This window comes from Cryptomeria japonica, chromosome 8 (genome assembly GCF_030272615.1).
Source record: "Cryptomeria japonica chromosome 8, Sugi_1.0, whole genome shotgun sequence".
In the NCBI taxonomy this organism is placed as follows: Eukaryota; Viridiplantae; Streptophyta; class Pinopsida; order Cupressales; family Cupressaceae; genus Cryptomeria; species Cryptomeria japonica.
In genome coordinates this window covers 721,598,214-721,614,012 of record NC_081412.1, presented here as the reverse complement: position 1 = coordinate 721,614,012, position 15,799 = coordinate 721,598,214, and the positions used below count along the sequence as shown (strand labels likewise).

Here is a 15,799-nt window from a genome sequence, read left to right as displayed (position 1 = left end):
GGTCCACTTGAGCTAATTGGTAGATAGTAGTCCCGCAAGTGTCAGGCGTGCCAGAGGTGCATCGAAGGGAGAAGATATCAAGGAAGAACAGTTGACATGCAGGAGGAGAGGGAAGAAAGCTCTTGAGAAGAGCACACTAGAGGGGAGCCCATAGGTGAGGAGGAAGAACAAGTCTTAAAGCTATACCCTGCTAATAAAACATTTAGTTAAAGCAACATCCCTACAAAGAAATGTGAGCCTTGTAAACAAAACACTCACAATTTCAAATGTGAGACCCAAATAAAAACCCTGGCTAATTAATCTATTAAACAAAAAAAATAAAATAGGCACCATAATTTTCAAAGTTCTTAGCTTTAAAAAATAATTTTAACAATATTGGTTTCTCATAAATAATGTCTAGGATATAGAATAAATTAAAAAATATATACAATATGATAAAAACACAACATTCATTTTAAAGTTAACCAAAGAAAATCAACTGATCACAAAGTATTGCTAAATAAAAATTATTAACTTATTTACTATTTATACACTTAATTTGACATTTCCTGTATCGTTTGAACAAAATCAAACTCAAATTGGAAATTATTATAAAATCATCAATAGCTTGTGAATTGTTCACCCAAGCTTCAGATTAAATGCTCATAATACAGAAAGTGCAATCATCAATTACCATGATGAGCCCTAATTAGTTCTTTAAGTTACCTCTGTGGCACAACATAAAAATTGATCATTAAACTGATGCAAAAAATGTAGCACCTAAACTTCAATCCAAGAGAAACAATGGGTGTTTCTCTAGTAAAAGAAGAAGTTGCACCAGTTAGTAAAATATAATTGAGTACCCTTAGGCAACTGGTGGTCTGAGCACATGATCCTGAGATGTATCAACCACAGCCGGAGGCATCCATTGCCACATTGCCATTCCAGGATATCCAGGAAGAGGTATAGTTTTGCTGCCTACTGCTTGACTTTGTGCAGCAAAAGCAGCAGCTGCTGCATGGTATGCTGCAGGATGGGGCATGAAGCCAGAAGGCATTGACATTGATTTTACTTGTTGCTCCAATTTTTCTTTTTCTGCTTTCAATCTGAGCTTCTCATCACGAAGTTCATTTTTTTCTGCCTGTAAAGAAAATAGAAGACGATGCTATATTATACAGTGTAAAAGAAATATATGAAGACCCAATATTATATCATACAAGCTGAAAAGCAATCAACTATAGCAAGCACAGGCTCCCTCCACCCACCACTATACATTGTCTAACCCTTACAATCCCACAGACGTATAATAAGAAAATTTGTAGATCAGTCTACCAGTAAGAAAGCAAACCTTCAAATCTTTGATAGTTTCTTGAAGTTGATCATTTGAATCTTTCAGCTTCTGAGCTTCAACTCGTAGCTGATTCAAAACACGTGTAGCATCACACAATATTGTAGCTTTGTCAGTCTTTGGAGGCTTGCCAGGTTCTAGAACAGAGCTTAGCTCCGTAAACCTGAATCATTTGCATGACCAATCAGAGGCCAATGGGACCTGGCCAACAGCAAATAGAAAATTGTAACAAGAACAATAAATATATCATAGACTAACCTATCATTAAGCCTGTCCCTCCGCATCTTCTCGCGGCAAGCTTTTGAACCAGGCCCACTACTTGATTCATCTCGTGTCCTGTTAACAGTAACAAAATAAGCCAATTGAATAGCAAAAGAACCAAACTAGTAATAAAGATAGTAGACAAGATTGCACGGACTTCAAAAGGTTACTACATTCACAACATGACTGGAGGAAAAATAAACTAAATCAATTTAAAGTTGCACAATTTAAAGTATTTATTTTTTCAATTTCTGGATGTGTATCATTTTGTTCATCTTACCAAACAATTAAATATCTTATTAAAGGCATATACCTGCTTTCAAACCCAAATAATCCTTGCAGAGTATGCATGATATCAAACCCAGAGCTATAAAAAAACTTGCCATTCCCAGAAAATTTATTGTTCCTTTAACTCATATGAAGTGAAGAAGTATGATTTAGCAAACATGGGGATTAATAGTTATACACACATCTATTATGTACCTTTCGATAAATAGATAGATGCAATCATTCAACCAAAATTAAGAGAAATATGCAAGATGACAATATACACTTGTCATTTGTGTACCTTTCGGAAAAAGAAAAAACAAATTACATTTATATCCTACTGACGGTAAAATAGCTTTAAAAATTACAAACTAGGAGTGGAAGGTAGCTTCATCACCACACTTTCCATACAGAAACCAAGAAGTATAGCAAACCTTTAAAATAATGCAGTTCAAATTCAAAGAAAATTTCTTATAACAGAAAAAGTAGCAACAAATGAAAGAAAATAATACCGCTTTCTGGGGCACATCTTCTCTTGCTCATCTGTTTCCCTGCTGGAACCATCCAATTCAAGACTGGCACTACAAAGTAGAACAAGAAATGAATAAGCCCGTGTAAATGTTGGTTTTAATCCACAAAAGCAATAATTCCAGGTCAATAATATGAATAAAAGAGCAGACATTCAACGATTTCAAAATCACAAGACTGCCCTCATAAGAAGATGGTGTCTTGAGGTGATTGATCAACCTAAGTCAGCTTAAATTAACAGTGGCTATCATGTTTGCAAGGTACAGGAAGATTTTCCTAATTCAAAAATTCAGTGATTATTATAGTTTTAACTCTGAAAATAATCCTGTTCTCCTGTCAGATCTTTCAGAAGGAAGACTCACTTATACAAAGCATAAGTTGATACTAAATATGCTACCGAGATGGCTGACAGAGTAGAATCAATACAATAGCCAGAAAACAAGCCCAGAATATTAACAGCACATCTTTTGCAGAAATATATTTACAGTGTATATCCAGAACTTACAGTGATTATTACAGTTATAACTCCGAAAATAATCCTGTTCTCCTGTCAGATCTATAAGGAGGAAGACTCACTTATACAAAGCATAAGTTGATATTAAATATGCTACCCAGATGGCTGACAGAATAGAATCAATATAATAGCCAAAAAACAAGCCCAGAATATTAACAGCACACTTTTTGCAAAAAAATATTTACAGTAAATATACAGAACTTTCAAATGAAATACAATTCTATAAATTGTTGATGCTCCATTTAGTTGGGTAACATATAGATTAATACAATGTCCCAAAAAAGACTAAATCATCCCATGTCTACCAAGGAGATGCTACTTAAAAAAGTTCTGTGAACCCTGAATCTTCACATTTTAATCTCTAATACATCTTGCACATGATATGAAATATATTTTTCTAGTTCATTTGTTCCATCTGACGCTTACAATGTCTGTGTGGTTCTTCCCAATGACAATTTTAAAGAATAACTTTCTTGGAAGACCTGGACACTCACTGTGTTATGATCCGTGAATTCTCGAAATCTTCTCCACAAATTAGGCATATCATTGGGTCATTGACTTCCAAACTATTTGTGATGTCCACAAGGATTCTAGGAGCTGAGACATTGTTATTAAACTTGTTAATATGTTCAGTCTTAACAAGACCAACGTTTTGCACCTTGCCAACCACCAACCATCAGAAATATCTTTACATATCCATGTTCAAAACAAACGACACTGCCATTCAGATCCTTATGGGTTGGATTGTACATCAATTAATCATACCAACAAAACACAGTTTGAACTCCTGAAATTATATGTGAAATATCTAGTAGTATTGCATCAGACAGAAAATTCCCCATGAAAATTCCTATGGAGACAATGAAGAAGTAAAAGTTGCTTTGTGTAGATATCTATCTTAGGTCCTTTCATTCCAAAGTCAATCTCTTCTTCCAAATCTATCTTAGGTCCTTTCTTTCCAAAATCAATCTCTTCATCCTCCAAATATTTCATTCCAAATTCAATCTCTTCATCCTCCAAATCTATCTTAGGTCCTTTCATTCCACAATCAAACTCTTCATCCCTTCCATCTATCTTGGGTCCTTACTTCCCTCCATCCACAAATCCATCACCTCAAATGATCCATAAGAAAGATCAACAAGGAGCACATCTTTGAACTTCTTTCAACCCTCTATCTAAACATCTTTCCAAAACTATTCTTCTATCATTTCCTCTATCTATTTTGGGTTCTTCTGTTCCAAAATTCAATTTTCCTCCATCTCTTCATCACTTCTCAAGTACCAACACTCATCTGAAAAACATTTCTATCTATCCTAACACAAATCTTCAAACATTCTATCTATTATCCAACACCTCTTTTCTATCCTTCCATCCCTTTCATTCAATCCTTTGCATAAATCCTTCATCTATGAAATAGGAATTTGTGTCATTTTGTCACATACTTGCCCATGCTCAAATCTAATGTTTAGTCCTTTTCTTAGATATCTATTCATGAAATGCTTCAGAATCCGAGGTTGTTCCTCTTTAACATTTTCTTTGGTTAGGGATACACACTCAATCCAGAAAAGAACCACTTATCATATCTTGGTACCGACATCTTTTGATTACTATATCTCATACACTTAATTGATTGCTCTAAATCATTGTGATCTCTTAAATTGAAGACATGGCTAGTGAAAAATCTAAAATCTTGCTTCAGCACCACTGTAATTATCAGACCCATGTAAGTTTCATCACTTACAAGCCAATGCAAGAAAAATAAAGAAAAAAAAGAAATATCAAAAGCATGAGCAAGAAAATGAATATCAAGAAAAGCAAAATGCAATGAAATGCAATATCAAAATGCTTGGCTATAGGAACATGCAAGTAACTCCATCGGGGCTATGGACGCCTCGCTGGCAATGGAGCAATATTTGTGAAATTACAGCAATAACCTCGTCGGGGCTATGGATGCTCGCAGGCAGCGAGGCTCTATCCAGGATGCTTTTGAAGTCACACACATGGGTAATCAAAGACTACAATGATCATATGAGCCAGAATAAACCCACTTGCACACACATGGGTAATCAAAGACTAAGTACCTTGCTCCAGTTTGGGATTCTTATTCCCTTTTGAGTCTGCTTCCTAGTTGCTAGAAATGCTCAGTTGAAATTTCCAAAGGTTCTAAGTGTGGGTTGGGTCTCTATCTTTGAAAAGTTCAGAAACACTTATTCAGATGGTGCTAAATACTATGACAATCTTACATATCACCTTTTTGCAAATGGAAACCTCTATGCTTGGGGGAAAAGTTCATCCACTCTAATCTTCCTACCATATCTCCCATGTCCTCTAATCCATATCCCTTATCCTATCTATTCATTTCTTCTATCATCCAATTCTTTCTACAATCTTGCTTCACTCTAATCCATATCCCTTATCCTATCTATTCATTTCTTCTATCATCCAATTCTTTCTACAATCTTGCTTCACTCTAATTCATATCTGTCTATCCTATCTATTCATTGCTTCCATCATCCAGTGCTATCTATATCCTATCTCTATCCATATCCCCTTTTTCATCCTTGATCTTGATCAAAACTATGGACAACAAATCTATTTCCACCTCAATGGTTCAGTCATCCATTCATCCACTCCTTGTCTTGATATACATTGGGGCAACCAAATACATCTTTCTTCTAATCCAAAAACTCAAAAAAATCAAAACATCCAAAAACCAAAAAAAAAAACACAAAATATCCAAAAACTCAAAAAAATCAAAATATCCAAAAATCAAAAAAAATCAAAACATTCAATAACCAAAAAAAAAACACAAAATATCCAAAAACTCAAAAATCAAAATATCCAAAAACTCAAAAACAATCAATCATCCAAATTTGTAGTATCACACTTATGCTCAAATACATTCAAGCTTTCATATATCATTTTTATGCTGATCATTTTAGCCTCTTTTAAATCAGGAATTAGTCTAAATATGCATGTTTAGAATATTTTCTTTATCATTTAGCTCAATCATAGACTAAATATATAATGTTAGGATAGTATTTATACTAATCTTGTCATCTTATCATATAGTTTATTGCATTTCTAAGATCATGCATAACTTAGCATACCTTTCATACTAAAAACTATCAAAGCATCCCTCGTTCTTGCATTTGCCATCCCTAAACCATTTTGCTCAGTGATCTGAGAGCAAAAACATTGGTTTGAGGGACATTGTAAGATAGAGAACCATGGGACCCACCTTGGGAAGCTGAATTTTCCCGCATACACTTTGGATTCCAGTGCAGAAGACAATGTGTTGTCTGCAGATCCTTTCAGAGAAGGGCACCCCAGCAGTAATGCTGAGACCTTCTAAAAGCTATCTATCAGAATAACATATAACTGAAGGGTTTCTAACATCTTGCACAGTCTACACTCTGGTACGGTTTTAAGTACTTTTATTGCTTTTAAGGGTCTAAGTCTCTAGCAGTATTATGCACTTTCAGACCTAAGTATGGATTATAAATGACAGAGATACAGGCAATCCCATGTTAAAACAGAGGAAGCAACTATTGGTAGCAGATATTCAAAGTTAACTGACAGTCCACTTTGTTTTGGTGTATATTAGCATACTGCACAATCAAAACACTACATATGACTAATAAACTAGAGAACTAAGTATTTCCAAAAGCTATTTGTTCTTCTGAATGAGAAAGAATCAGGAAAGAGAGGATTCTAATAGTAGTTAAAAGGGCATAAATTTCCTTGTTTTCAAATGAGAGAATTACACTCTTCAATTGTACTTTTTCAACAGGAAGGGAAATTGTAGCTAAATATAAATTTCTTCTCCAGACTGTGCTGGCAAACAGCAATTGATTCATGAAAAAATATCACATACAATACACTACATCACCACCTGCTACATGTTACCCAATATGAACTTGCTTGAAAGCATTTTCCAAATTGGCTTGACCACATGTATGGTTTCTAATTTACCTTATGCATATGTTTACCTACCTTCTTCAATAATAAATTTTTATTTCTACAAACTAAACCTGAAGGAAATTTAAAGGTAATCCAGGTTTGAAGTGATAATACACTCAAGGCCCCACCTTTACCATCGAATGATGCCTTGGGCCAGCCTAAATTTGGTTTTTCTGTCTTATCCTCCTGAAATACACAGGTATTAAAATGATAATGAAATCCCTGCCAAATCAACTGAATGTTCTAATTCACAAAAGAATGAAGCAAATATAATGTAAAAAATACAGCATGCAAAGTTCTACAAAACTTGGGACATAACTTGTAATATTACGTAATTAAACAGAAACTTTATTATTTCATGTTTTTGACAGGGGTTGAAGAGCTTATTTCGAGTATCACCAAGCTACAGACTTTGCAAAAAAAATATTCTCCACAACTTCAGTCTAAGATCCTAATGTCTTAAATTCTAGCAAAAGGTAGAAACATCCAACTATAAACTATAAACCCCTCAAATTCTGCAAAAAGCAATAGCAGTGTCATATGTACGGAATTGAAAACAAAATTCCAAAAGAAAAATTGCAATACTCCTCAAAATATTATAGTTCAGCATCTACTGTTTTAGCACAAACGAAATTCAAACTCACAAATAATGCAGAGAACATCACCACAGCATATTTAGAGAAATCACAAATAATGCAGAGAGCATCACCACCAGCAACTTTTTAGAACTAAATCACAAAAAGAAATTGAATATAATATTTGCACATTTTCTAATATTTCTAATTTGATGTCCTAATTTTTCCACAAAAGTGAAAAAATCCACCATAAATCTTCTGAATTAAACTACATAAACACTTATAGATCCACTGCAAAAACAAAAAGTAAAGATAGCGAATACTGTTTAGGGTTTCAAGGTAAAAGATTAAGAAAACAATCAAGTGTTTCAAAACAAAAGCCAATTCTACTTAAGTTTAAACTAAACAGAAGGCAAAAAATAAAGAGTTATTAATGGTGCATATTACAGAATTGAAACTACAGAAAAAAAAACAGAGATTGTTAATTATTTTCTAAGTTCACAATTTCAGCAAAACTTCAAAAAAGGATTCCCTCACCTACAATTTCTACAGAAAACGATGCAGTGGCACATTTCACAGAAGCAAAAATAAAAATGAAAAAATTGTCATCATATTCTTTAATTTTAGCCTATGGCTTAAAATCTTAAGCATGACCATGGGACATTTTATGTTGATTTTATGGTAGTGCTCGTTAACCACAAGCAAACATCAGATCTGTTGCCTTCCCAACCATAGACAATAAGATCTTATCATCACCCCCAAGCACACTACATGTCCTTCATGTTATTCAATTCATGAACTTGCATATATATGAATCAATACCTCCTAATGGACCTCAAGTCAGCCATATACTTTTGGTGCCAAGGATAGGGCTAGACCTATATATTACAAGTTACATATGAGTCTCCCTTAGTTGCAAGTTACATTTACCTTTATCACAAGTTACATATGCCACAAGTGGTTCGCCCAAATAAGGCCTGCCCCAAATTAGACTCAACAACTGAGACATCCAAATGCCAAGGCCGACAGGCCACTTGGCATTTTGTGCACTAGGTCGGCCCTAGAAGGGATCCAACCTAGCTACACAACAACACTCCCTCTTAGCTAGGGAGGATTCCTTTTGAATAACCAAGTCACATAGTGACTACCACCATGGCCACTCCCATGAATAATACGTTCACCATAGCTACTCCTAGAGGGTGAACAAGCACATCATGGAATTTCTTCCATGATACCCACCATACCTACTCGCAGAGGGTAGGCTCACCATGCCTACTCGCAGAGGGTGGAAGAGGGCTTTCACCTCAACCTTCTCCCAGAGAAGGGTGCATTACCACCATGCCTACTCGCAGAGGGTGGAACGAGGGCTCTAACCTCAGACTTCTCCAAGAGAAGAATGCATCTCCACCATGCCTACTCGCAGAGGGTGGATCCACCATACCTACTCGCAGAGGGTGGAACGAGGGCTTTCATCTCAAACTTCTCTCACAGAGAAGAACTCATTAACAAGGGATTGCACCTAGAACTTCTCCCTCGCGGAGAAGAACTCATTAACAAGGGATTGCACCTCAAACTTCTCCCTCACAAAGAAGAACTCATTAACAAGGGATTGCACCTCAAACTTCTTCCTCACAGAGAAGAACTCATTAACAAGGGATTGCACCTCGAGCTTCTCCCTCAGAGAGAAGAACTCATTAACAAATTTTCATGATGACGTGGCTCCCTTTGAAGCTGAAATGTCCATCTCCCTCTGAAGCTAAAATGTCAGGCTTCCTCAAGCTCCCTCTGAAGCTGAAATCAATCTTTTGACCTCTTCGTCCAAGGTTACTTCTAACGATATGTTAGACTTCTCTTGAATACGGATTCTTCCTCTACGAAGAAGTGCAAGCAATCTTCCTTCCTTGAATGCAATCTCTGATTCGTCCAACACGGCTGAGGGTGATCTGCTCCGTGCCTAGATACACAAAGTCGTTGCAGTGCTCCATACTTGCAATCACTTCATTTCCCTTGAAGTACTTCCTCACGGACTCACTCAGCCCATTAAAATAAGCCTTAGCCAGTTCCACCCGCCCGCCAAGGCCCTTGCTCAACAACTCCCAAATATGAATAACGTCGACCTTCACGCCATCAATCCCCGCCCGAGACAAATACGAGTGCAATGCATCATAAAGTTCCGCAGCACGCTCTGGCGGAACGAGGCCCACGCCATTGTTAACAATCTTTATCAATAGCCAGATCTTCCATGGTAGTTTCCAACCCTGGCGAATGCCTTGGGGTCAAAATTTCAGACGGCAATTTTGCACTCCCAGGGCGCACACCGCCCCAGTAACTACAAAAAGCATGCCAGACATACACATAATCCAAACTATGAAACTCTGTTTTCAGATCCCTCACAAAAGCACAGGATCTACCTTCAAGCGGTTAGGCTCTATAGAAAGAACCCGCTTTGATACCATGTTGATATTATGGTAGTGCTCATTAACCACAAGCAAACATCAGATCTGTTGCCTTCCCAACCATAAACGATAAGATCTTATCGTCACCCCCAAGCACACTACATGTCCTTCATGTTATTCAATTCATGAACTTGCATATATATGAATCAATACCTCCTAATGGACCTCAAGTCGATCATATACTTTTGCGCCAAGAATAGAGTTAAACCTATATATTACAAGTTACATATGAGTCTCCCTTAGTTGCAAGTTACATTTAATTTAATCACAAGTTACATATGCCACAAGTGGTTCGCCCAAATAGGGCCTGCCCCAAATTAGACTCAACAACTAAGATATCCAAATGCCAAGGCTGACAGGCCACTTGGCATTTTGTGCACTAGGTCGGCCCTAGAAGGGATCCAACCTAGCTACACAACAACATTTTACAGAATCCAAATTATAAGACTAGTAAAAGAAAGATATTACTGCAAAGTTACACCTTAAATTTTATGAATATGTTCGAAAATACAACTTAAAATCCTTAAATTCTGTAAACATTGATAGAAGCACAATTTGCAGTATTCAAATTTCAAAAATAAAATATATATTTTTATCCAAAATTATTAATTCATACTCACAAAGTTCACTTAATTGTGAAATACTCTCCTTAATTGATTGAAACTGAGTATTTATCAACAAAATCTGAAGCAGATTAATTCAAACACACTACCTTTTCCAATTCCAAAACCTATGCCCACCTGCCTTAACAGATAGATAACAAACTGCTATAGATTAGTTGCTTTGATTGGCCAAACCAACATATTTATATGGTTCAGGATTGTTGACAAATACCCTGAATAGTGAATACCATCTAGTTGTTTGACGAATTGCCATATGTACTTAATAGTTACTTGTTGGTGTTCCATGGTGCCTCTTGACAACTACCCTATCATCAACCATAGAAGGTGTGAGGGGGCATAGAGAGGGAAATTTAATGTGCAGACTTGAAGCTCTGGAGAATATTTCACAATTTTGGGTGTGTGATTGAAAAGATTGAGAATATTTAACAATTATTCTTTTGGAATCTTTGTGTTGGATTTTTTAAAAATGTATCGCTTGACTTGACATTATTTCTTGGCATTTCAGGAAAATGCTTGTTTTTATTTTGAACATTTTAAATTTAAATATTACACAATATAAGGATAATTGCAAAAGGTCAAACCTGCAAATTAAAAACACTTAAATTCTGCCACCAATATTATAACAGTGTATTTTGCTTAAAGTTTGTACACCAAAAACTCAAAAAGAAAAAATCGTTAAAAACACTCCTATGTCGCAATCCGACACCTTTAAGTTAGGAAAAAAGCCAACTCCTTCCATTTAGCATCCACTATATTCTTTTGAAAGCATATTCAGCAACACATTATACAAAATTGAATGTACAATAACATTATGGATCCAAATAGATATTTGCTGACTAATACATTAAAAAAACAAATCTTGCCCTTCAAAATCTCATGAATTCTTCAGAAGATATATTCATCAGCACATTCTACAGAATTGAAGATGCAACAAGTCCAAGTGAAAATTTGCTGACTATTCTCAAAATAATCAATTTTACGGCTTAAATTTTAACAAAATATCAATTCTTCCAATTTGCAATGAAATTACCCAAGGCAAATTTTGTGATTCCAAACACAATTTGAAATATCTCACATAATAGTTTTTATAAAAAATCTTCAGGATTGAACTGCATTTTTTTACCATTACCAAAAAAAAAAAAAAGATATGTTACTGGTTTGTCCCTGTTGCCTAGCAGGTTTGACTCACTCTGAAGTCGGATGATGATCCTATGCACCCAAGGGTACATCCAGGAGACACCATTTAGCCTGTGAATTTACCAGTTTTTGAAGGAAAACAAAAACAATTTTTTCCACTTTTCCCGGCAGCAAACTCTGGTGAGTGTAAAAAATTTTAGGTCTTTCTTTGTTTGTTGGCAACAATGTTCCTGGGTTTTGTTGTTGTGTGTTGGCAATAGTTGTAATCAAAGCTACATGATGAAATGGGTTGATTGTTGGAAATAAGGATTCAGTTCTAATGATGTTAGAATAAATTTCCTGTCAGAAATATTTTACACGGTGAAATACATGCACTCTAAGCTCTGTGGAATGCGCTCCAAGCTCTCTGCATTGAATCTGGATTGAATCTACACCTTTCACTTTTGAAAATTTGCACAACTTTAACAAACAGGTATTCTATTATTTTATTGGCGATAAGGGTAATACAAAACAAGCCCTTATCTATTTTAAGCTTGTTTGCTGGCAATGGAATATTGAGAAAGTTAGGACTCTATTATTAAATTCAAAGGGTTTATTTTCTATCGAAAGTTTATTGGCGATAAGGGTAATACAAAACAAACCCTTATCTATTTTAAGCTTGTTTGCTGGCAATGGAATATTGAGAAAGTTAGGACTCTATTATTAAATTCAAAGGGTTTATTTTCTATCCAAAGGATAAAGACAATTTGACGACCCAATATAAAAAATAAATATAATTTCAAGGTTCTGAAGAAAAAACAATTCTAATTGAATTTAGACAAGACAAAAGCTACAGAAAAAACATCAACTACACCTTCAATTAGACTGTTTATTTAATATCCTCTCAAAATTCAATCCAGTGTCTTGAATTTCACTAATTATAGTTAACAAGTATAAACTCAAAAAGCTCTGACTTCTGCAAACAAAATTACGAAGGGCAATCTGCAGAATCAAAAAAATTAAAAACATTGTAAAATTCTCCCAGATTTCAACTAATCATCCAAAATTTAATAAAAAGACAATTTGTCCTCCACAGAATCAAAATCTAGAATACAAGAAAATAATCCAAAATAATCAAACACATTTTTCCATAATCCCATTTGATGCGTAAATACTTGTCTAAAGGCAAAGCTTCCTCATTAGGACTAATTTTGCAGAATTCAAACAAGCTACAATATGCTTTTTGTAATGCATAGTTTCTAAAAACCAAAGACAATGAATATTTTTGAAGATTTCAAAAAACAAAAGTCTGTACTGTTGAAATCATGACAAAATGTATAAACCAGCAGAAATTAAAAATAACTTCAAATACTTACATCAGGCTGATCAAGAGAAAACACTAAATGTTGCAGAAGGGATAAGGCATAACCAGAAGGACATTTTAAAGTATCAAAATCTGAAATATGTTAAATGAATAATTGTTCATTCTCCAGTTTTTCACATTAATGTTTTCAACCTTAGCAACAACTAAAATCCCCCCCTCAAAATTCTTTACAATCAGCAGAAATGATTACCAGTGACAAGCGTTTACAGAGTCCAAAACAATTAGCAATTAAAATTTTCCTCGGCTGATAATTTTTGGACTAAATTTTCTGATTTAAGGCATATTTATAATTTAGCCACAATTTCAAAGAAAAAACTGTATACTAAAGAATACTTGTAGTGTTTCAAAATAAAAGATGATCAAAGGATAAAGAAAATAATGATGAACAGCAAAATAGATTTTGAAGAATCAAATTTGAGAATAATCAGAAACAAAAATCATAAAATATCATCCCCAACTTCAATCCAGCGTCTTTAATTAAAGCAATTGAAACACATACCTCACAATCCTGTAAGGAAGACAACAATAACGACAGATTTTACAGAATAAGACTTGAAAATAAAAAATTTAAAAAACCTAAATGAATACAGAATTAATGATCTGCCGGATTATGATGTTGTTGTCAGGATTCAACGCTTTTGAGTCACTGACTCCTATTTCATGAGCAGTGGCTCACACAAACCCTAAACCCATCATTCATGTGCATGAATAGTCCATTTAACACTCACTGCATCTAGGTGATGCCTCAAGTGATGCTAACAGGGATGAAGCATCACTTCCTGTGAGCTCATTCCTTCCAGTACTACTACTACTTATCAATCTCCTAAGATTTCAATAAGGGGGCATAAGAAAATCATCAAAAGTCCAAATCTCTCCCCTTAATACCCCATACGACACAGTTTATAAATGTCAAATTACAGAAGAAAAATCCAAAAGAAAATTTGTAGATATCGTCCTGCACTCCGAATTATGACCTGACGAAAAAAGAGATCTTCCCTTCGGAAATTCTGATATTTTTTGCAGAAAACATTACAATCGGCACCTTCAAGGAAAGCGAATTATCCAAAACAGAAACGCCAATTTATAACAAATCATAATTGTCATATTTCTTCCTAGTTCCGTCTGACGCTTTAAATTTGCTCAAAAAATTAAGGCACCATTCCTCAGAGAAAAAAATTCATAAGGAAAACAAAGATTTCAAGGGATTTCACATATATGCGAGCATTTCAACGAAATTCAACTAAATTAAGACATTATTTCAAAAACGCTACTCATATACCTTCCATCAGGCTGATCATTGAGTCCAGGAGGACACCAGAAGAACGAATTACCCGTCTGTCCCACAGTGCCTTCCTCCAAAAACGGAGGCTCATCAAAAATCGTCATCATCCACTTATTATTCTGCGGCGAGCTCATCTTCCCCTCTTCGAGCCTCGAACCCTTGGCCACCTCCCAAAAATCCTCACACTCTACCCTACAAACCCTAAAAATCCCGGGAAAAAAACTATAATATGGGTTTTCTTCGCAGAATCCAGTTGCTCGTATGGCCCCTTCACGAATGCAGATCTAATAGAATATTACTCTCCCCGTACCTATTCATGGCCCTAAAAACAGGAAGAAAACCGAGTTTCAGTGCTACATACGTTTTGACAACGGTGAATATTTTGTTTTTTTCTCTTCTGTTATTTTACAGTGATAAAGATCGTAAGAGAAGTTGGAGAATACTGAAATTCGCTCCAAATTATGGTGAAATGACGCGAAATTGACTACAATGTGGGGTTCGGAGATTCTTTTTTATGTGGACTGTTTTTTTTATACTCGTGATGGCTATGGAGGTCACTTAGTGACTAGTCTGTCATTTACTTTTTGATTTGGGACCATCCATAAAGTCTAGGGGGCTGCCTTTTCGGGTATATAATTCATGATTTTGTTCTTGTTGGCCTTGTGGCTTAGACACATGTGGCCTCTGGCCAATCATAGGTTTGGATTAATCTTGGGTACTTTTAAGGCAGATAGGGATTCTGGGGCTAGGATTGTTTTGAGTGATGGGAAGGGTGGAGATTGTCAAGCTTGGGATGTGGAGAAAATGGAGAGTGAAGGAGATTCCAACCTATGCTATGATATTATGAGGGCATCAAGGGCTTTTATGGAGGATATTATGTCACGTTCTATTTATATTGATGTGATTTTTTTGGTTTAGATGTTATGATTGATGGGTATTTAAAAAAAAATAGGGGGAAACATACTTAGTTGAAATGATTGGTAAGGTTGTGCTAGGCTTTGGGCTTGTTCCATGTAGGGCTAAGGTTCAACTCTCACCGGTTGGATTTACCTAGCAATTGGGCAGTTTGAGCTTATCCAATCGTCCACAAGGGACTAGTCTTGCCTCAACTCACCCCCTTATGACCCCAACTTGGCAACAAAAGTAAGCCCAATGCAAGATTTGGTGGGAATCGATAGGTTGAGATAAGAGGATACTGTTGAAATAACAAAAAAAATAGCATTAGATTCAAGAAAAATGAAACTGTCATGTCAACCAAGTAGAGTTGGTATCTATGAACATAAGAAAAGGTTGCACAAAGAAGGTAAATGCAATTACATAAATCATAATGCATTGGCAAATAGCAAACATAACAGTCTCAGTTGCATAACAAAAAACTTTTTGTTGAAGATGTTAATATAAGTTTTTTATAAAAGTTTTGATGTTTTTGGTTTCTCTCAGAGGTGGGAATATTAATGTGTCTAGTAGGCTTTGTTAGTTTGTAATTGTATAGACCTAAAAATG

General features: G+C 35.4%; 1 protein-coding gene across 1 annotated transcript; it reads right to left on the bottom strand.

Annotated features, from left to right (window-relative positions):
* Positions 1-492: 492 nt before the first annotated feature.
* Positions 493-14,894, bottom strand: LOC131074212 (transcription factor ILR3). Its single transcript, XM_058010773.1, has 5 exons — positions 14,294-14,894; positions 2,368-2,436; positions 1,586-1,663; positions 1,328-1,490; positions 493-1,120 (listed from the first exon to the last, which is right to left on the bottom strand). Exons 1-5 carry the CDS (start codon positions 14,428-14,430, stop codon positions 845-847), a joined length of 723 nt encoding a protein of 240 aa, XP_057866756.1. The 5' UTR covers positions 14,431-14,894; the 3' UTR covers positions 493-844.
* Positions 14,895-15,799: the final 905 nt, after the last annotated feature.

Coding starts and splice junctions, on each gene's coding strand:
- LOC131074212 (XM_058010773.1), bottom strand. CDS start 14,430: ATGAGCTCGCCGCAGAATAATAAGTGGATGATGACGATTTTTGATGAG. Junction 2,437..14,293: donor AATGATCAGCCTGATGGAAG/GTATATGAGTAG, acceptor TCTACTTTGTAG/TGCCAGTCTTGAATTGGATG. Junction 1,121..1,327: donor AAACTATCAAAGATTTGAAG/GTTTGCTTTCTT, acceptor TTTTCTTTACAG/GCAGAAAAAAATGAACTTCG.